This window comes from Sceloporus occidentalis, unplaced genomic scaffold, assembly GCF_023333645.1.
Source record: "Sceloporus occidentalis isolate IW3139 unplaced genomic scaffold, rSceOcc1.0.p SCAF_82, whole genome shotgun sequence".
Classification (NCBI taxonomy): domain Eukaryota; kingdom Metazoa; phylum Chordata; class Lepidosauria; order Squamata; family Phrynosomatidae; genus Sceloporus; species Sceloporus occidentalis.
In genome coordinates, this window is record NW_028317062.1 from 2333983 (window position 1) to 2354996 (window position 21014).

Genomic DNA, 21014 nt, shown 5'->3' on the forward strand with positions numbered 1-21014 from the left:
ATTGTGTTTCCAATTCATAAGGGCAATGGCACCATAAAATGGTGATACTGCAGAATTAGGGCTTGTTGGGTAACCTAAGGCAGGTAACCTAAGGCCCTCTTATACATACCTGCAGCAACAGTCAATCGGTCTGCTTTTTATGCATTTTGGAATCGAATAACCATAAACCTAATATATTTTAGATAATTGAGAGACCTCATTGAGACTACGTTTATTAAAAATAAGTATGTAAAAGGACGCATAAATTGGTTTGATTCCTAAAGCTCTATATGTGTTATATTTGGGAGCATATTCTAGGAAAAGCAGCGACTGGCTGGTAAGAGTGAAGACAGTGAGAATCTAAGGTTCTCCCTCTTAAGACAACACAAAGTAATATAAATAAACTAAATAGGGAGCACTGCAAGTAAAACAAATATATTAAAAAAAAACCTTCACTGTAACAAACCCTTTAAGCCAGTAGTATCTATAGGGTAATATATAAAGGATGTATGTGGCCCTCTAGAACATAAAAACATGTGTATGGGGTATTACTGTTATCAGGAGATGTTGCCGAATATAAATTGAGTTTATCCAAGTGTAATTGCAAAAAAAAACCCTGACGACATTACCCAAAGCCAATGTTTAGCTCAAATAATGTATGTGGACAATTGACCATCTTTACAAACCCTGAAGGAAGAAAGGTTCAGGTATTTTGAGAGATCTTGATCATCCTATGATATTACCTCTAGTAGTCCTGTGCAGTTTAATTTGATAAGCAGTCTGTTTTTTTAGGTGGACCTTCATTTCATGAAAAAAATCCCTACTGGCGCTGAAGCCTCCAATGTCCTTGTGGGAGAGCTTGACTTTCTAGAACGTCCAATTGTAGCTTTTGTGCGTCTGTCTCCAGCAGTTCTTCTCACTGGGCTGACTGAAGTCCCCATCCCAACAAGGTACGGGTGTTTCTTAATTCGTATATTTATGATCCAATTAATAAGTTGATCTCAAAAGGCCATTTTCCAAAGTTCTGCTGTGTAATGAAATGTAGCACATTTTAGAGTAGAGTAGAATGAATGTTCAAATATATCAAGGAATGGGGCGCATGAACATGTAAAGAGAAAAGAACAAAACACAATAGTGTAATATGTCCAAATAATAAATATGAGTGATAACAACGTGATGCACTCACAAAGGTAGTAAGTAAAGGAGGCCCATCAAATTAGAAAAATTCTTCTGGGTGTCTGGAAAGCAAATGAAGAAAACCACAAATGGTGCAGTATAATGAAACTATATTTAATAGAAAGAGAGCTTATATAACTCACAAAAGGGTTGGCATAACCGAAATGTTATGCAAAATAGCAGATTAAAAACGTCCAGCAGATCAAAGGAAGTCCAAATACGATAAAGGCTCAGTCTCAACGCGTTTCGCCAAACTCCGTTGGCTTCTTCAGGAGAAAAAAAAAAAATAAGTGTATTCCAACAAGGTAAATGATCTGTCACAGATCATTTACCTTGTTGGAATACACTTATAAGCTCTCTTTCTATTAAATATAGTTTCATTATACTGCACCATTTGTGGTTTTCTTCATTTGCTTTCCAGACACCCAGAAGAATTTTTCTAATTTGATGGGCCTCCTTTACTTACTACCTTTGTGAGTGCATCACGTTGTTATCACTCATATTTATTATTTGGACATATTACACTATTGTGTTTTGTTCTTTTCTCTTTACATGTTCATGCGCCCCATTCCTTGATATATTTGCTGTTGTACACTTTATGAGGAGTGTTGTTTTTGGGAGCTGCTAACCTTATTAGGGTATTTACATTTTTATATTTATCACGTGGAGGTGTTTCGCTTTTGTTTAGAATGAATGTTCAGACTGCTCCATATAACATCTGCTTATGTTTGGCAAATTCTTAATAATGTGTAACATTAGATGTTATTGTTTTCAAATCTCATATCCACCAGAGACACAGGAATATTTTTAGACTATAAACCTTTAAAAACAGCGGTCCCAGTGAATTAAAATGTAACTTAATTTTTAAAACGCCAATTAAACAGATGCATTATCCACATTTTTTCAAGAAACCAGGCTCAAAAGATATTTTAAAGCTTGAAGCTAATATGGGGATATGTTAGTTTGGCTTGATGTTTTGCTCATTTGTTTCTGTTTTATTTTGTTGGTCAGATTCCTATTTATTTTACTTGGACCAGTGGGAAAAGCCCAGCAATACCATGAAATTGGAAGATCAATGGCAACTATCATGACAGACGAGGTAAACAAAAAAAAATGATATAATATATGATACAGTCATATGGTTTGTTACATAGTTTTTACTTGGATTATGGTACTTTTAGTGTGGTTACTGTGACAAGATGTGTTTTAATGATTCACAGACTCCATACATGTGTATTATGTGACCCTAACTAGGAAGAAGTGCCAAGAAAAATGAGCCCTGTTATATAGTTTTGCTATTCTTTTCAATAACGCAATCTGTAAATTAAGTAAGCATAAATATACAGTGGGGCAAAAAAGTATTTAGTCAGCCACCAATTGTGCAAGTTCTCCCACTTAAAAAGATGAGAGAGGCCTGTAATTTTCGCCATAGGTACACTTCAACTATGAGAGACAGAATGGGGGGAAAGAATACAGGAAATCACATTGTAGGATTTCTAATGAATTCATTGGTAAATTCCTCGGTAAAATAAGTATTTGGTCACCTACAAACAAACAAGATATCTGTCTCTCTCTCATGTTCGAAAATGGAAGACATACAGGACCACTGATAATCACAAGAACGGTGAGCAAAAATCCCAGAACCACACGGGGACCAAAGTAACAAAGGCTACCATCAGTAACACACTACGCCGCCAGGGACTCAAATCATGCAATGCCAGACGTGTCTCCCTGCTTAAGCCAGTACATGTCCGGGCCCGTCTGAAGTTTGCTAGAGAGCATTTGGATGATCCAGAAGAGGATTGGGCGAATGTCATATGGTCAGATGAAACCAAGGTAGAACTTTCTGGTAGAAACTCAACTCGTCGTGTTTGTAGGAGAAAGAATGCTGAGTTGCATCCAAAGAACACCATACCTACGGTGAAGCATGGGGGTGGAAACATCATGCTTTGGGGCTGTTTTTATGCAAAGGGACCAGGACGACTGATCTGTGTAAAGGAAAGAATGAATGGGGCCATGTATCGTGAGATTTTGAGTGAAAACCTCCTTCCATCAGCAAGGGCATTGAAGATGAAACCTGGCTGGGTCTTTCAGCATGACAATGATCCCAAACACACCGCCCGGGCAACGAAGGAGTGGCTTCGTAAGAAGCATTTCAAGGTCCTGGAGTGGAGTCTCCAGATCTCAACCCCATAGAAAACCTTTGGAGGGAGTTGAAAGTCCGTGTTGCCCAGCGACAGCCACAAAACATCACTGCTCTAGAGGAGATCTGCATGGAGGAATGGTCCAAAATACCAGCAACAGTGTGTGAAAACCTTGTGAAGACTTACAGAAAACGTTTAACCTCTGTCATTGCCAACAAAGGGTATATAACAAAGTATTGATATGAACTTTTGTTATTGACCAAATACTTATTTTCCACCATAATTTGCAAATAAATTCTTTAAAAATCAGACAATGTGATTTATGGACTTATGTTGTCTCATTCTGTCTCTCATAGTTGAAGTGTACCTATGGTGAAAATTACAGGCCTCTCTCATCTTTTTAAGCGGGAGAACTTGCACAATTGGTGGCTGACTAAATACTTTTTTGCCCCACTGTACATCATTTTACACAACAAAATATTTTTGGCACAGACAAAAAGTGTGAATATAGTAGCCTGACTTTTGTAGTTTTTCTGCAATGTGACATATTATATTTTGCTTAGGTCAACCACATGTCCTGGCATTATATTGTAACATGTATACGATTCTAATAGAAAATGATACAGGGCTAGCCAAGCTGTTGCTGCAGTTAAAAAAGCTCACTTCATGAAGTTTAGCGAAGTCAGTGAACCTAAGCACAGCTGTCCTTCAAGCTGCCCTGTCAACTTTCCCTTTAGTGATTAAACCTCAAATGGGTGCAAGGACCCAGAACTATGATGAGAGGCATTAATGTGAAAGTAGCAGAATTCTATATTGTCCACCACCTCTGTATGGTCAAATAATTTTCCTGGTTTTGATTATTGACCTTAGAAGGATGGTACAGTTACAGTGCCACTCAAAGTACGGTGCCACAGCTTGCCTGCACCAAATGCCTCTTACTATCCAACTCTCCTATAAATACAAAAGTAATAGAATAATGCACAGGAAGATAGGTCGAAATATTCCTTCTCCCTCATATTGGGGCATAATGCACTCATAGGGTATATGCAATAGATTATCAAAATTGTCATTAAGAGAAAGAAAAATATTGAACGTTAAAGTATTACTAAAGTATAATTCCTTTCTGTTCTAACCTCCATGAACGCTTACTGCTTCTATTTGATTGTTGTGGATTATCTTGTATTTTTCCATTTTTGTGAGATTGGAATTGAAAAAATGAATCAAGCTAGAGTAATAACATTAACAGTAATGGAAACACTGTGCACTATAAAGCAATATGCTTACTTAATGATCTGCTCACTTAATTTTATTTACCTAACAACATTGTAACAATGTGCATGAATTAATAGTATCATTTTGTCTTTTAATACATTTAAATTGTAATTATATTATACACAATTCATAATGTTATTGCCTCGGTTATTTTTAGATTTTTCATGATGTTGCTTACAAGGCGAAGGACAGGGGGGACTTGCTTGCTGGTATAGATGAGTTTCTTGATCAAGTAACTGTACTTCCTCCAGGAGAATGGGACCCCTCTATTAGAATTGAACCACCAAAGAATGTCCCTTCTCAGGTAGGTGCAAAAAAAGTAGTAGTAACTATTAGAATGAGAAATAAAAGATTTGTGTAGTTTTGGGGTTGATGCTGAAAGGGGAAGACACCAGTATAGGGAACCAGATAGCACTCCAACTGTTGCTAAATAATTATGATCCGTGATACTCCAGTAAACATCGGCTTACAGTAGATGACACCACCCTGCTTGAAGACAAATTTGAGCATCAGCAAAAGATATAGATTATTATTCTTTGTCACAACCTCTGTAGATATTGGTGGGCTCATCTTGACAAATTGATGAACCTTGCCAAGTCCAGTCCCATTGATTTTAGCGATTGTCTGCTGAACATTGATGGGGTCCGACAACAAAGTTCCTAACATCTTGCACTAAAACTCTGAAGCCTTCAATAGACTTAATAGTGAACTCTGCACAGTCAGTGCCACAGAGGGCTCCCGTTGAGTACAGGATGTGGGCAGGTATATACATTTGGTTGTGCTTATACATAGTTATTAAGTCTTATATATTCCATGTATTTCAGGAAAAGAGGAAAATGCCTGGAGTTCCTAATGGCAATGTCTGTCATGTGGACCCAGAACCAGAACCTGAGCATAGTGGACCAGAACTTCAGCGCACAGGAAGGTGGGTAGGAGTGTTTCTGATTTTTGATAGTACTACAAGCAAAATAAAATACTTGCCAATAGGGACATTGTCTAAGACATGGACACAAGGTTAATCAATCTTTGATTACTGTGATTCCTTGTTGAATCGGTTCTTCTTGTATGCTGTTTTAGATATGGTTTTTAAGCACAGCATACTGTTGGAAATGCTGAATTGTTTTATACTTTATACTCTACAGATACATATAGTCTACTGGGGCATTGTGATTCATAGATAAGGTATAATAAAGGTTTTTTTTGCACATTTGTGAAAAACAAGATACTATGTGGGAAGTTTTATAGCTGATTAACGTAGTCTGTTGGTTTGCTGATGCAATAAACTTTGTTTGCTCCCTGGTCACTTCGTATTTTTTTATTGCAGGCTATTTGGAGGTCTTATAGTAGACATAAAGAGGAAGGCTCCATTCTATTGGAGTGACTATAAGGATGCACTTAGCTTACAGTGCGTGGCCTCCTTCCTCTTCCTGTACTGCGCATGCATGTCCCCAGTGATTACATTTGGAGGTTTACTTGGAGAAGCAACTGAAGGTCGCATAGTAAGATATTAAAGTTTTTGAAAAATACAGATATATAATTTTTTTATCGTTTCATTCAATGCAAACCGCAGTATCAATTCATCAGCTGCAGTCTTAAACATTTTGTATAACGTCATATTTGACATTTACAAAATCATTTTCCTATTTAAGAGTTGTGTATCTGGTGCGCTCTCCGGGTTTGACCCACTCACTTCTCTCCCATTAAAGTCTGTCGGGGGCTAGTTCCGCCCCACATGCAGCTAACCCTTTCATAAGCCTATTCCTCCTAAGGGAAGTTCCCACGGGTGCCGATGCCTTCGGCTTTACAATTCATTCCATTTTCACAATACTCAGTACTTGTGCAGGAGTAATTTTCCCTTTATAAATCATGCCAAAACAAGAATACATCTGTTTATTTCAGCTACAATCATATTTTAATCTGAATAATCATTTGAGCGTTCGATCTGTTTTCTATAAGTTTGGGTTCACACAAAATTCATTAAGGCCTACTTGGGCATTACAAAAAATCTTTTTCAAAAGCTAAAACAGTTTTTTATAATAAATTTCCATTTTTGTATAATTTATGAAAGCATCTCGGGGGGCATCTTGGGGTCTTACTTGCAGTCATATACACACATATACGCTTAAATATCAGAATTTCATGGAGCAGGCTTGTTATTATTAGAAAAATAAATCTGTAGATTGAGTAAATCTATTTATATTTCCCTACAGAGTGCAATCGAATCCCTCTTTGGTGCTTCAATGACAGGAATTGCTTACTCGTTATTTGCTGGACAACCCCTCACAATTCTAGGAAGTACGGGACCTGTGCTGGTGTTCGAGAAGATTTTGTTCAAATTTTGCAAGTATGTGATTCATATTACTTAAAATTGTATCATAACTGACTCAATGCCACAAAGCAATTGATAGAATAGATGCCTTAAGCAGTTTTAATTATCACGCTCCAGTAAATTACTAATTCTAATTAAATGTAATCTTCAGTTCTCTGCAGCAGCTCCTTAAAGGGCCAAATGATGCCAATCTGTAGATATGTATTTGGAGTCAAAGCCTTGCATTTCCTGCATCGTTTCCTTATTTCCTGTCCCTACTGCTGTAACCACCGATATTTCTTGTCAGCTCGGATATAGGCATACCACCACTAAGTGCCATTAAGCAAACCTCTCCAAATGAATATGTTCTTCTTTATTAATAAAGTTGACCCGTTGCTTTTTCCTGAAACTTACATTTTATGGTTTACACGCATAATAAACCTTTGTAATGGCATTTAAATATTAGACTAAGCAACATGCACTTATAAAAAAAACCCTCTTTAAGTGTATATCATGGGGAATGGTATCTTAATGTTCTTTTTTCAATGACTGATTGGTTATTCACCTCCATTATCTTATATGAGCCCTGTTTGTGATCTTAGCTTTTATTTTAAATTATTTATTATTATTATTATTATTATTATTATTATATTTTACACTAAACCTCTGAAACAACTGCAATAGTTTGGCAAACAGAAAGCCCAAGGTCTAGGCTGTTCCAATATATATATTTACTTATAGTACCAGCTGTGATGGTTCCCCTTTAACTTTGTCTTTAAAGTTTGAATGCTTTGTGATAATAACAGTGCCTCTTGGTTGTCCGTTCTCTTTTAATTTTCTGCAGAGAACATGACTTTTCCTATCTCTCACTGAGAGCGTGTATTGGACTGTGGACTGCCTTCCTCTGTATTGTTCTGGTGGCAACCGATGCCAGCTCCCTGGTCTGCTATATCACACGTTTTACGGAAGAAGCGTTTGCGTCCCTGATCTGCATTATTTTTATCTACGAAGCCATAGAGAAGCTGATTCATCTGGGAGAAACATACCCTGTTCACATGCACAGTCAACTGGACAAACTTACACTTTACTAGTGAGTGCTCCTGTATGTGTTAAGGCTTAAAAATGTTTCCTGTTTGTATAGGTATAGATGCAGAGAATCTGATCTGTCAGGTACAAATTAGTGTGGTTTTGGTACATGGAAATTGGATAACTAGAAAAAGAAAAGTGCAGGCAGCTGTCATTGTGGGAATTTTAACATGCATGGGGTAGACATAAGGACATCCCGGATTTAAGACAAGACCAAGGACAGACTAAGGTTTCAGATCTTTACAGCAGGAAACATTGGCAGATTAGGTGGGTTGAATGGTTCTGATCTGTCTTAACAGTCTATGTTTCTGTGTATTATTATTGTCCTAGCTGTAAATGTACTGCTCCGGAAACACCATCCAACAAAACATTGGATTACTGGAGAGACAACAACATCACCCTCTCTGAAACGGATTGGGCCAACTTCACAGTTAGCGTAAGTAAATAAATATGGTGGGATCTACACATGGGTGATGGCAAGTACGATGCAAATTGTGTTCCCAGAGTTCTTAAAGCAGCTCTATCTGTAACAACAGGGTACATTATGATTCCCAAAAGTAGCAGGATCCTTAGTCTGTATAAATAATTAGTTAGACTTAGTTTGCAACAGGTAACTTATTCTGTTGTATACCTAGAATGAGTTACTTGCTACGAAATAGCTCTCATTAGTACAAACCAGTTCTGCGGGGGTCTCAGATCCTCTGGTATGACTAATGGAGTAGTTCACACTGATTTGAATCATACCTTCTCTTTTTAAGGAATGTAGAAAAATGCATGGAGAGTTTATGGGACCCGCCTGTGGACACCATGGACCGTATACTCCAGATGTTCTTTTCTGGTGCTGCATCCTGTTTTTCACAACATTCGCATTATCTGGCACCCTGAAAACCTTTAAAACGAGTCGGTACTTTCCTACTAAGGCAAGTGTACAGTTCAGTCTTTTTTATGTTGTTGAAGTGAATGAAGGTTCTATTTAAATGTCAGAAAATAGTACAAAATATATTTGGTATAATGGACTTGGAATTCAAGAGTCCATCAAAAACATTATGCTTATTTTCTTTAATATTTGAGTATGCTAGTCCATGTCTAAATTTTATGTCATAACCCAAGGTCTACGTGAAACATCATTCAGCGTGATGGCCCATTGGTCTGCTCAGTGGGCTAGCGTGAAATAGTTGTGCTAGGAATTCAACTTGGAATTCTGTTTCTAAATAATAATGCATTTGGTCATTGTGAACATGCTACAGATGTCTAAACATTTCCTTTTTTACCTAGTAGTTTTCCTGGCCCCTCAACAAACCAAACTTGCTTGCAGAGTTTTCTGTCTGACTCAATTAATACATTAATTTCCCAGAAAAATAGATACTTGTACCTTTTTAATATATACACTATGAATTATTATTTAATATATACATTTATTATATACATTATTGTAAGATGTTCACTTTTCTTTTTGGTAAATGAATGTGTTCCATGTTTAACCCTTTCACTGCTGTTATTCCCTTTATAGGATTTACTAATATTATGGTCTCTTCACTAAGTAAGGACTTTGCAGGAGTTTCTATTCCTTGATTATTACTTTTGCATTATCAAGGGCAAATCACAGTGAAGTTTTCCTGCATGGTCTGAGTTGACCCTGCATGATGAATAAGCGTTATGGGAAATTCTTAAAACCCTCCTATTTGATTTGTCTATGCAATATTATTAATTATGTTTATTATTTATAGCGATATCAACAAGTTCAAATGATCCCTCTTTAGTGAATGGAGCTCATTACAAACTATTTGTGTTCTTCACTATAGGTACGTTCAATGGTGAGTGACTTTGCTGTGTTTCTCACTATCTTTTCAATGGTAGTCCTGGACTATTTAATCGGCGTGCCCTCTCCAAAGCTTCAAGTTCCAAATGAATTTAAGGTAAAAAAAAAATGTGGGCACTATCGTGCTTGCCTATAATATGGCTATATAGTTTTGAAAGTTTGCAATCCATTGTACATCAGTTAGCCAATGAAGGTATCTTATCTCTTTCAATGAATAAAACTGTACAACTGTATTAATTTACCTGTGTTTGCTTTATAAATCATTTACATATTATAACATTATATAAGAAATTACCAGGCCAAATGTATTTTTGATTAATGAAGTTTTGAGCCCAATAGTTAAGTTAAATGTGCACATTGCGCTAGTATTTAGTTTAGCTTCAGGCATATCTAATTGCCAATATTTACCGTTTTTATGCACTGCTGTAGGTTTTATTATAAAGGAGTTCTCTCTAATGAACTGAACTACTTTATTACAGCCGACAAGAGACGACAGAGGGTGGTTTGTCAATCCAATTGGAAGAAACCCTTGGTGGACGGTTTTCCCCACAATAATTCCTGCTCTGTTGTGCACTATCCTCATATTCATGGATCAGCAGATCACTGCCGTGATCATCAACAGGAAGGAACATAAACTGAAGGTTTGACAAAATTGCAGGCAATTGTTTTTTAAAAAGTGCCTGTACTCACCTAGCACACCTCAAACACTCTGATTTGGACTAGGAAATGTATACTCTTATGACAGGATGACCCACATTTTAGTAGCAGCTGATTTTTCTTTATGCTTCATAACAAACTCTTTTACATCTTTAAAACTGACTGGACCAAAAAAGACACAAGAAGTGTTTTGCTTACCGGGTAACCTGCATCCCAAGCCTTGCAGATTATTTAAAGTGGGTGAAAATTGCGGAAAATCTCCTGAGTTACTGCAAGAACCTCACATGTTCACGTCCTTTCATGGTCACTCTTGCAGGAGCACTGATGAGTGAAAGTTTTGCTTGCTCACCAAGCGAAACACACGAGGTTGACTGTGATGGAAATATGTGCTTCTGACCCAAACGGTCATTGAAACTGAGCACATTTTTTTCTATGGATATATCAAAGATATGTATATATATATATATATATATATATTATATCCATCCAGCAATACCTCCTCCACAGACAACAATTGTGACTTTGTTCATTCAAGGCTCGGCAAAGCCCCCCTCCTTATCCCTGACAACTATTGTTATTATTTATTATTTGAAATAGCACCAACATATTTTGCAGCTCTGTACAATGGATAAACAGGACAATTTGGAGTAACAGACACAAAAGAGAAGGGTCCTGGTCAAATGTGCTTACAATGCTATTAAAATGGCACTACAGCGCCCCACACTTAGGGGTGGCACATTATTATTATTATTATACTTTATTTATAAAGCGCCGACGGACTCCGCAGCGCTGTACAAGATGAAAATGTTACAGATAACTACAAGTACAATACAGCAATTGACATACAGATACAAGAGGAATGAAGGGCCCTGTTCCCGCAGGAACTTACAATCTAGGCACATCTCCACCATTGCAAAATAACTAAAGGCAATGCACAAACCTTTACATTTAAGCGGTGTTTATTTGTTTATTTTAAATTAACTTGTTTTTTAACCCCTTAATGACAATTGCCGGTTCTGGCACGGCACGGAAAAACAAGTCGTTTACGACAAATGACGTGCCAGGACCGGCATGTCTTTAAACGGGTGCGGAAAGCGATCTACGTTCGCTTTCTGTACCCAAACGGCGTTGCTGTAATGCCTCGACCTCGAGGCATTCAGCAACGCTACAATCGGCACCAGGGGCCATGTCTGGCCCCTCCCCAGGGCGTCAACATCCGCCATACATTGTATGGCGGCGGACGCCCGTTTTAAACGTTTCCAATTAGAAAAATGCACACGTACCAAATGTGGCCTTTTAGTTCCCCCAAAAAATGACAAACCCATGCATGTGGGATATCACTGTACTCAGGAGATGTTGCTGAACACATATTGGGGTGTCGTGTGACAGCGGCATATACCAGGAGCTGTAAATTCATACATAACATAGGTGTGTGGGGGAAAAATACACACAAAAGAATACTACTGCAAACTTTGAAAAAATTCTGGTGGTAAAATGTGTGCATGCAAAGAGTTAAAATACCAGCATTTAAAATACCCTGGGGTGTCTAGTTTTCAAAAATATATGGTTTTGTTGAGCACACTGAAATGGCCCGGCTCAAAAGATGTACCAAATAGGGCATGGGCAGTGGATCCCCAAATGCCAAAGTTCAACATTGAAAAATGCGCATGCCCCAAATGTGGCCCTTTTGCCCCCAAACAGCCAGGCAAAATCATTCATGTGAGGTATCGCTGTACTCGGGAGATGTTGCTGAACACATATTGGGGTGTTTTATGATAGTGACATATACCAGAACCTTTTAATTCATACCTGAAGTAAAATGTGTGTGAAAAAACAAATGCAAAAAAAATTACTACCATAAAGTTTGACAAAGGCTGATGGTAGAATTAGTGCTTGGAAAGGGTTAAAATACTAGCATTTGGAATACCCTGGGGTGTCTAGTTTTCAAAAATATATGACTTGATGGGGTAAATTGCATTGGCCGGCTTCAAAGATACCCGAAATGGCACATGGGGGAAGAATTACCAGATTTGGAAAAAATTGCTTTGAAATAGCAAAACGCTACCTCTACTTATTGTCCCATAATGTGTAGAAAAAAGCAAAAAAACATAAAAACATTGGGTATTTCTAAACTCAGGACAAATAGTAGAATCTATTTAGCAGGTTTTTTCATTACCTTTTAGAGATGAGTCATTTTTGTCTAAATTTTTCACCATATTTTATACTTTTTTTAATAGTAAATAATATGATACAATCAAAACAATGTCATTTAAAGAAAGCCCTTCTTGTCCTAAAAAAAACAATATCTAATGTGTGTAGGTTCAGTAAACGGGAAAGAAGAAAATTACAGCTAAACACGAGCAGCGCAGAAAAGTAAAATCAGCCTTTGTCACGAAGGGGTTAAATGTGCCTTTATTAAATATTGGAAACCCTACATTATTGATGTCCTCTGGACAAGTATTATGCCATAATACTGTCAAATTATGTTAACGCAGTTAATCCCCTACATAGAAAAACAAATTAAAAGAGCAATTAAAGATATTACGAATCGTTCTCTAGAATTATTTCTAAACATCTTCCAGTTAATATCAATACAAATTATTAAATTATAATTGAAAATTCAGATGAATTGAACATTATCCAAAATGGGCTCTTCTTCTGAGGTATTTCTCAGTATAATCCTAAAATAAATTAATAAAATAAAAGCTCTTATATGCACAGAGCAACATATAATTAAAATCATAAAAGTACCGCAGATACCCCAGGTTTTCCTCTGTCACTCCTTCTAAATATACAACAGAAATTGATTTTAAATTAAATTGTGTAATAAACCTTTTTTTACTAACTATACTTTTTTCTTCTCCTAAATGGTTGTAAAAACAGCAGTACTTAGTGCACTAACAGTCATTTCCCTCCAACATACAGAAAGGATGCGGTTACCACTTGGACCTTCTGGTGGTGGGACTGATGTTGGGAATCTGCTCAATTATGGGACTTCCGTGGTTTGTGGCAGCCACGGTCCTCTCTATTACCCATGTTAATAGTCTTAAACTAGAGTCCGAATGTTCAGCCCCTGGAGAGCAACCTAAATTTCTTGGCATCAGGGAACAGCGGGTTACTGGGCTGATGATCTTTGTGCTGATGGGATGCTCTGTGTTTATGACCACGGTGCTCAAGGTATGTTAGTGTTTTTACATAAATAAAATATTTATCGAGACTGGTTATTTATCGAAACCATTCTTGTTAGCTGTTATTGTTTACCATGAAAAACATGTTTTCAACAATTTATTTAGAAAAAAATAATTGATACTGACAAAATACCCAAAGCCTGCAAAATATCCTGCTTTACAACAAAAAAAAAATAATGGAGTAAAAACACAAAGAAATGTGTATTATACAGACCAAAAATGTCCTAACCTTTTTAGTGGGTTTTTTTTCTAGTCTGATGTATTCAAAGCGTTTAAATGAAAAGTCTCTGTAAGTGTCTACTTTCTATGATGTGTCTTAAGTGCTTTGAGGTTTTTGCTACCGGTACCAGTAATAGGTGCTGAAGTACAAGTGTTAATGGAATTGCGCTTTCTTAACACGATCTTAGAGTAGCTTGAAAGGCAATGAATGACTATAAAAGCTCGGGCTTCCTTTTTAAAATAAAGAAAACCTCAAAAGGTCATCTTTACTATTATTATTAAAATGATCATTTATTTATATGTTACCAGCCTCAAACATGAGTGGATAAGAGGTAGTAACTGTAGAATAATGAGAAGCAGAAGCCTTTATCATTCAGTGTCATTCCAGCTCTTTGGTCTTCCGCTTTTGACAAGCATAAGACATTAACAACATATTTTCTTTAGATTCACCAATAAATTGCTATTAGTGCTCTTATTTACAATTTCAGATACTCAATCTGCATACTCCGTTACAATATATACCAAATTCACATCACTGTGCCTAAAGCATATGGTCTGCTGATAATTAAAGAACTGACTGTCTTTCACTGGACCATTTTAATAAACCTGTTCCAACCAAGTGTCCTGTTTACACCAGCTCACCACACCTATGATACCTGGCTGCTGACCACCATTTTACAGTACATGTCTGTATACCGCATGGCACAATACATCAATATAACACAAAATGGGGGTTAACATAGTCCAGTAAAGATACACTTCAAATGTATACCCATCTTTTTAAGCTTGGTTAACTTTTTCACCTTGCATTGCTCTATACGTTTAACAGATACCATGGATGGCCCATTATACATCTTTTGCATATCAGTCTTAGTTAACCTTGTATTATTTAAACAGTGTTGCATATCTGTAGAATCATGAGAAGCAGAAGCCTTTATCATTCCGGTTCATTCTAGCTCTTTGGTCAGAATTTAATTCCCCTCCCCATTATAGCCTCATATGCCACCTACAGGCTGCATACAGAATACCTGTTACAGTCTTCCCAGAACTTGAAAAGTTTAGGGATATTTTTTTCCTAGTAATTTCCACGTTCCACTTCCAGACCATCAGATATATAACATCAACAATTCATGCAGCACTTTTTACAATACGTATATCGAAGAGGTATGACAAGCTGTCTGCCTCTGGATCCTAACTGTGTAAATGAAAGAAAACGTGTAAAAGAAATGTCCGATGGCTCCGAAGCTTGAATTCAGAAAAGTCCAGTAGGCAATTTCCTGTTCCCCTGCGTATGCCTTTTCTATTGGCATTTATTATCTCTTATTTCATTCTGTATCATTGTTGCAGTTTATCCCAATGCCTGTTCTGTACGGAGTGTTTCTGTATATGGGAGTTTCTTCACTGCGGGGAATCCAGGTACGTGGGGTTCATCTGTCTCTCTGCATCTAACCGTACATGACCTCTGACCTTATGCGAGTTCAGCCTTTATTTTATTCTATCATAACAGATATCCTGTTAGTCTTCCCTTCTCATCTCTTTACTTATCATCGTGTTTATGTTTTGTTTAAGTACTTTTAATATAAAGCTTTTGTAACTATATTACCTACTGTCTAATTATCACCTACCTCTCTGTCTCAGCACAATGACGACAGACACAGCTGTATTAAATATTCATTTGAATGTGTCACTGGCCAGGTGTGCCATCCTAACATTGCCATATACAAATTATACATCCACATCATTTATGTATTCTCTCTTATCTACTGCAAACATTCAGGTATTATCGCCCGCTGTGGTAATGTTTGTTTTTCAGTTCCAATGTTTTGTTAGAATATATAGAATATACAGTGGAGCATGGTACAGACTCTGTACCGGTCCTTCGGAGAGAAGGGAAAATATAACATTAGTGTTGTTAAGTGTAGCAGATCATTATTCCCTACTTTATTCCCTGCTTGCTTGTAAAAGTTCCCTGGTGCATTCGGTAATTTTCTAAACGGAGCCTCCTGTGAGGCATATTGGAGGTTGCTTGTCTGTGACAGCTTAAGTTTTGAGCCTCTAGGACAGATGTGGAAACGCCGTGTCTGATTAGAACTGAAGTCAGCTAGATGCTTAGGAGAAAGAACAGAGAAGAAATGAAAAGTCCCAGAAAATGATGGATAGGACAAACCAACCACCCAATCTAATGATTATAAAAACCTTCCAATGGTAAAAGTCCTTTTTAACTAAACACTTATTCATTTACACGACTAACATACGCTTACATTTTATATTGTAGTTCTTTGATCGCCTCCTGCTTTTTGCAATGCCAGCCAAACATCAGCCAGATTTTATCTACCTGCGACACGTCCCTTTACGAAAAGTTCATCTCTTCACCATCATCCAGCTGACCTGTCTTGTTTTACTTTGGGTCATCAAAGCTTCTAGAGCTGCTATTGTATTCCCAATGATGGTAAGGAAACATACTCCTTATATCTGCACATATTGTTATACATTTCTAATCTGCTGGCATACTGACTGGCTTCCACCTATCGTGGTGTCACCGTAATTCCACTGCATATGGGATAGCAGAATCACAGCTGTATGTAAAAAGGATATGTTTAATTTTATGATTATTTATAGCCCTTTAAATATTACAGAATTCTCAGGTGTCTTTATATACAAAATGCATGCATTGGGGGCCAGGTTTAATCCATTGGTAATTGTATGCATGGTGCAATGCCCTCAAATTGCCCTTTCTTCCTCTGCAGTGGATTCTCTAGTAGTGACATTACTACCCTATGAGTATGTGTCACTACAATTCTAACATCAGTGATGTTTATAGACGTTTGTACACAATGCATGTAATTAAAACGTAATAGCTGCTGAGAGTTTATTGTATTGCACTTTTTTTTGCACTGTTTTTTTTAAAGACCTTTTTTTATAACATGATCTATGGATGGGGCAATGAGCAAATATCATCATATAAAGATAAATTGTGCCCATTTCCTCCCAGCTTTTTATAGAAACCATAGTTTACGGTACATTTCTGTACACTAGCAGTTTCATATTGTTTTGTTAATTTTGTCTGTGAAGGTGTACTTTTGATATTTATTTTAACCTGTGCTGCTTGCCCAGTTTCCCAAACTGAGCAGTTTATAATAGACCAAAGATCACTTTGCACATTTGACAGTTTCTCGGTTGTTTTGGTACATTTAGTACCGTATAAATCATAAATCAATGCTGTGTCTTTTGCTATGTTTCTTATATTTTCTTTTGATCTATGACCTATAGTTTTTTAGTATTTATTATTAACAAATCAGCCATAATTGTGGTGTGTCCTTGACAACAATCCCTTACACATCTCTATTTTCATATTTCACTGATGCAGTTGATAGTTCTAATTTAAACAGGAAACTTCCTTTTTGTTTTGGGTTTTTTTGTTTTTAATTTAGTTTTTTATATGGTTACAGGTTCTTGCCCTAGTCTTTGTCCGCAAACTGATGGACTTTGGTTTTTCTAACCGGGAGTTGAGCTGGCTTGATGACTTGATGCCAGAGAGCAAGAAGAAAATACTGGAAGATGCCAAAAATAAAGCTAAAGAATTAGAGGTAATATGTCACCACTTAATAACTCTGAGTCTTGGAGCACTTCATATAACACTGGGGGGTCTGGAAACCAAGATGGTGGGTCCAGGGTAGATGAGTTAAAAACTATTATTTTCTGGAACAACCCAACTCTTCGTGAGGTGTATGTTACCGCTCCCGTCGTGTTGCCGGCAGGGACGCCGAGACGCAGCCCGCGTGGTCGGCTCCCTGCTCGCGCCGTCGCGGTGAGCTGCCGCCGGGTCCGTTCTCCTTGGAGACACGCGTCCCCGGCGAGTGCGAGGGATCGTGACGGGGCGCGCGCCTCTACGTCGTGAGAGCCGTTCGCTTAACTAATGAATATTCATGTCACTCTTAAAGTGACATATATCGTTTTTCCTCCTCCCCCTAATTAGGAGGGTAGGAGGATCTGTATTGTTGGAGGGATATTTAAACCCTCATTTGGCGCTACACCCTTGCCTGTGTTAGTGCCTTTTTGCCTACACTAGCGTTCTGAATCCTGATTTATCTCTCTGGTATTGACTCCTGCTTGAACCTGACCTCCGTTGTTTTGCTGCCTGCCCTGACCTTTGCTTGTGACCCCGACTACTCTATTGCCTGACCCCTTGGATACCGTTATTATTTTTTATTTTACTGTTCCTGTGTTACACCTACTCATTACTCTCGGTGGTGAACGGCCTGTATCTCCTGTGCCCTGGTGGTAGTGGGTCCTCTCTCCACCTGGAGGCGCCGATTCTGCAGCGCGGTTCCAGAACCCGTACCTCGGTCGTGACAGTGTATCAGGATACTTATTCAGCCTTCCAGCATATTGCTCTGCATCTGCAATAAATAATTTTTATTATAGGAATCCGAGAAGATGCTTCAGGCCAGTGAGGAAAAGGGTGTGCAACTTCCCATGGAGACCAGAAAATTATTGAGCAGCCCTGGGAAAAATAATAATTCAAGGTAACTTGGCATATGCTATAATGATTTAATTACATCATGCTTCTGGTAGTCCTGGTTGATATAGTAAGTACATCTGGAAGCTGTATTAAACCAAGATCTGTTTAATATTGTGACTTCCAAGGATAAGATGATTTATTATATCCATTGGGTTTCTTTCCTTGCTGTGTCTATATCTGTTTACTGTAGCATTTCTACTGTTTCTAAACGTGTTGGTTATTCTGAGACACATCTATTTCTCTGTGCTTCAATTGGACAGCTCTGAGGTGTGATATCTTTATTGGGTGTGAAAGAGGAGGTTATAACTAAGAGATCCAGTTCAATTCACCATGCTTACCAAGGTTATCCAGTGGCTAAGAAAGCACATGCCACGGTTGTCATCACCTTGCCTATCTATACACAAAATACAACTTTGTTATGTTGAAATTACTAAATTGGTTCTTTAGAGATTAATTGGAAATGTGCATAATTTGCTATATGTTTATTTATTTTTTTAATATATTTGAGTTTTTTGTACACATAAATATAATAGACACAAATACATAAAAAACATAAAAAAGAAAAAAACGCATACAGTAACAGTATAGTTAAAAAGCTATTTTCAGTCTATAGCGTAGACAGAGTGGCATTATCGTCCTATATAACTAGGTCTAATAAGGCTAATAGGATTAAGCATCATAATGCTGACATAATTATGTACATAAATACATAATTTGATGGAGATCGTATTCTATATTTTTCTTTTTTTATTTTATTGTCTGTTTCTACTGTTACATCTTCTTTTTCCAGTCTTGTTCACGCCATTCTTTTTGTAGAGGAACTCACTAGTCATTCAATGCGTTTAATGCAGTTTACATTGTGTGTTCATCTAAGTAGCCCACACAGAAATGAAAGTGACTTTCACTGTTATTGTCTCATTCTAGATGTGATCCATCAGACATAAATATTTCTGATGAAATGCCCAAAACTACAGTGTGGAAAGCTTTGAGTATGAACAATGAAAGTTCAAAAGCAAAGGAAAGAAGGTAAATTAGGGTGTGTTTCTTAGAGAGAACAGTTGGAATTCTCAGAAATGATCAAGCGCCATATCTCACCATGATGTATTTTGTTAAAAACTGGTTGATATGACACTTTACATACTATCTTTGTACTATCTGCTATCAGTGCATCGCATGTAAACAATTATTAGGTGAAAATATGATAATATTGTATTCATAGCTTTGAAAAAGTTTACCAAAAAATAAAAATATAATAAACACATTCCTGCTCCACCCTCACCTTACCTAAATGTGTAATAATACACTTCACCTACATGTTTCATATGTCCCCTACTTGCTCTGCAGCTTTTTCAAATAGGTGTCTTGGCATAAGAAGGGCAGCGTGAAATGACAGATGACTCAGGGAAGCGCCAAGACCCAAAACGTGGCATACAGCTTTGAAGAACTGTCCCTCATCCTTTTCTTCAGAAGAAGGATTCATGTTAAAGCCATTGGAATTTTTTTATTATATGAATATATATATATTATATATTTTTGTTTTATTTTCAGTGTGTGCTTTGAAAAGCTATAAATCTGTGCGTACCATTGATTCTCTGGTACTCGCGCTGTAAGGGAGTGGCACATGTGCCAATGTAATGTCTGTCTGCGAAGGATTCACGGAAATCTGGCATAGCTCTTACCTATGTGTTGTGTACGTTTAATGTTCGTAAACAGCATATTAGCAGTTGTAGCTTCAATGACATCACTAAGTCAAAGGGAGGGATTCCTCTGCTTAATAAGCTTCTCGTTAAGAGATTTGTATCGGGGAGACCACATGGTTCTACTTTGGGTTTTGTAAGTCTTAAAATGTGTTTATATATATAAATATGTTTGTACCTATGATAAGCACCTGGAGAGCAATTCAAAGTGTTGATAGAAATAAAATGCAGGATAATAAGTATATAGACAAATTTAACTTTACCCTGGCATGTCCAACCAGCGGCTAAAAACCATCAGGAAAAGATAGTTCTAGGTCAGTTGATGCAGTGTAGCAGTGATGTAGAGCACTGTTTGATATAAAAGAAGCAGCCTTTTGGGCAAATTCTGAGCTAATTATTTTGTGTTTTTTAACATCTTGTTTTGTTTGGTTTTTATTAACTAGTGATTTTCACTACTCTTATTAATGTTCTCTGTACATTTCATGTACTTTACTTTCCCAAAAGCATTTAGCTATGTTGCAATAAGAGCAGATAGCAACATATTATTATTATAATATTATTATTATTATTATTATTGTTCATAGTCTAATTTCTAGAGATTTGAAATGGGGATCCTGTAAATGCAACTCTTACCAGCATCATCCACTGCAAAGCTAGTATGAATTTAGTGAATAACGATTAATAATTGTACTCTTGTGGGTTGTTTGTGTGTTCTGTAGCATACGATTTTGGAATCACTCTGTACCACAATTATACTTATTCTATGTCAGCAAGTAGAAAACTACTGACTAATGCAGCTGATACGTGAATCATTCAAATAAGATTCTTTGTGATGTACCATGAACTACCATTTTTTCCTCCGTAGGCAATAAAGGATTCATGATTTCGACAGATTGATAATACATTAACTTGGTAGATCTTACAGTCAAAAGGGTTGAACAGCACAT

General features: G+C 37.1%; 1 protein-coding gene across 1 annotated transcript in view; it reads left to right on the top strand.

Annotated features, from left to right (window-relative positions):
- Positions 1–19400, top strand: part of LOC149285254 (electroneutral sodium bicarbonate exchanger 1) — a 37058-nt gene extending 17658 nt beyond the window's left edge. Inside the window, exons 7-23 of the mRNA XM_089495609.1 lie at positions 772–929; positions 2167–2254; positions 4729–4875; positions 5396–5496; positions 5896–6070; positions 6782–6915; positions 7724–7969; positions 8296–8401; positions 8724–8885; positions 9768–9881; positions 10264–10425; positions 13367–13618; positions 15196–15264; positions 16124–16297; positions 17298–17435; positions 18274–18374; positions 19295–19400. Coding sequence (XP_089351735.1) covers positions 772–929; positions 2167–2254; positions 4729–4875; positions 5396–5496; positions 5896–6070; positions 6782–6915; positions 7724–7969; positions 8296–8401; positions 8724–8885; positions 9768–9881; positions 10264–10425; positions 13367–13618; positions 15196–15264; positions 16124–16297; positions 17298–17435; positions 18274–18374; positions 19295–19400 — 2433 coding nt within the window. The remainder of the gene's footprint in view (positions 1–771; positions 930–2166; positions 2255–4728; positions 4876–5395; positions 5497–5895; positions 6071–6781; positions 6916–7723; positions 7970–8295; positions 8402–8723; positions 8886–9767; positions 9882–10263; positions 10426–13366; positions 13619–15195; positions 15265–16123; positions 16298–17297; positions 17436–18273; positions 18375–19294) is intronic.
- Positions 19401–21014: the final 1614 nt, after the last annotated feature.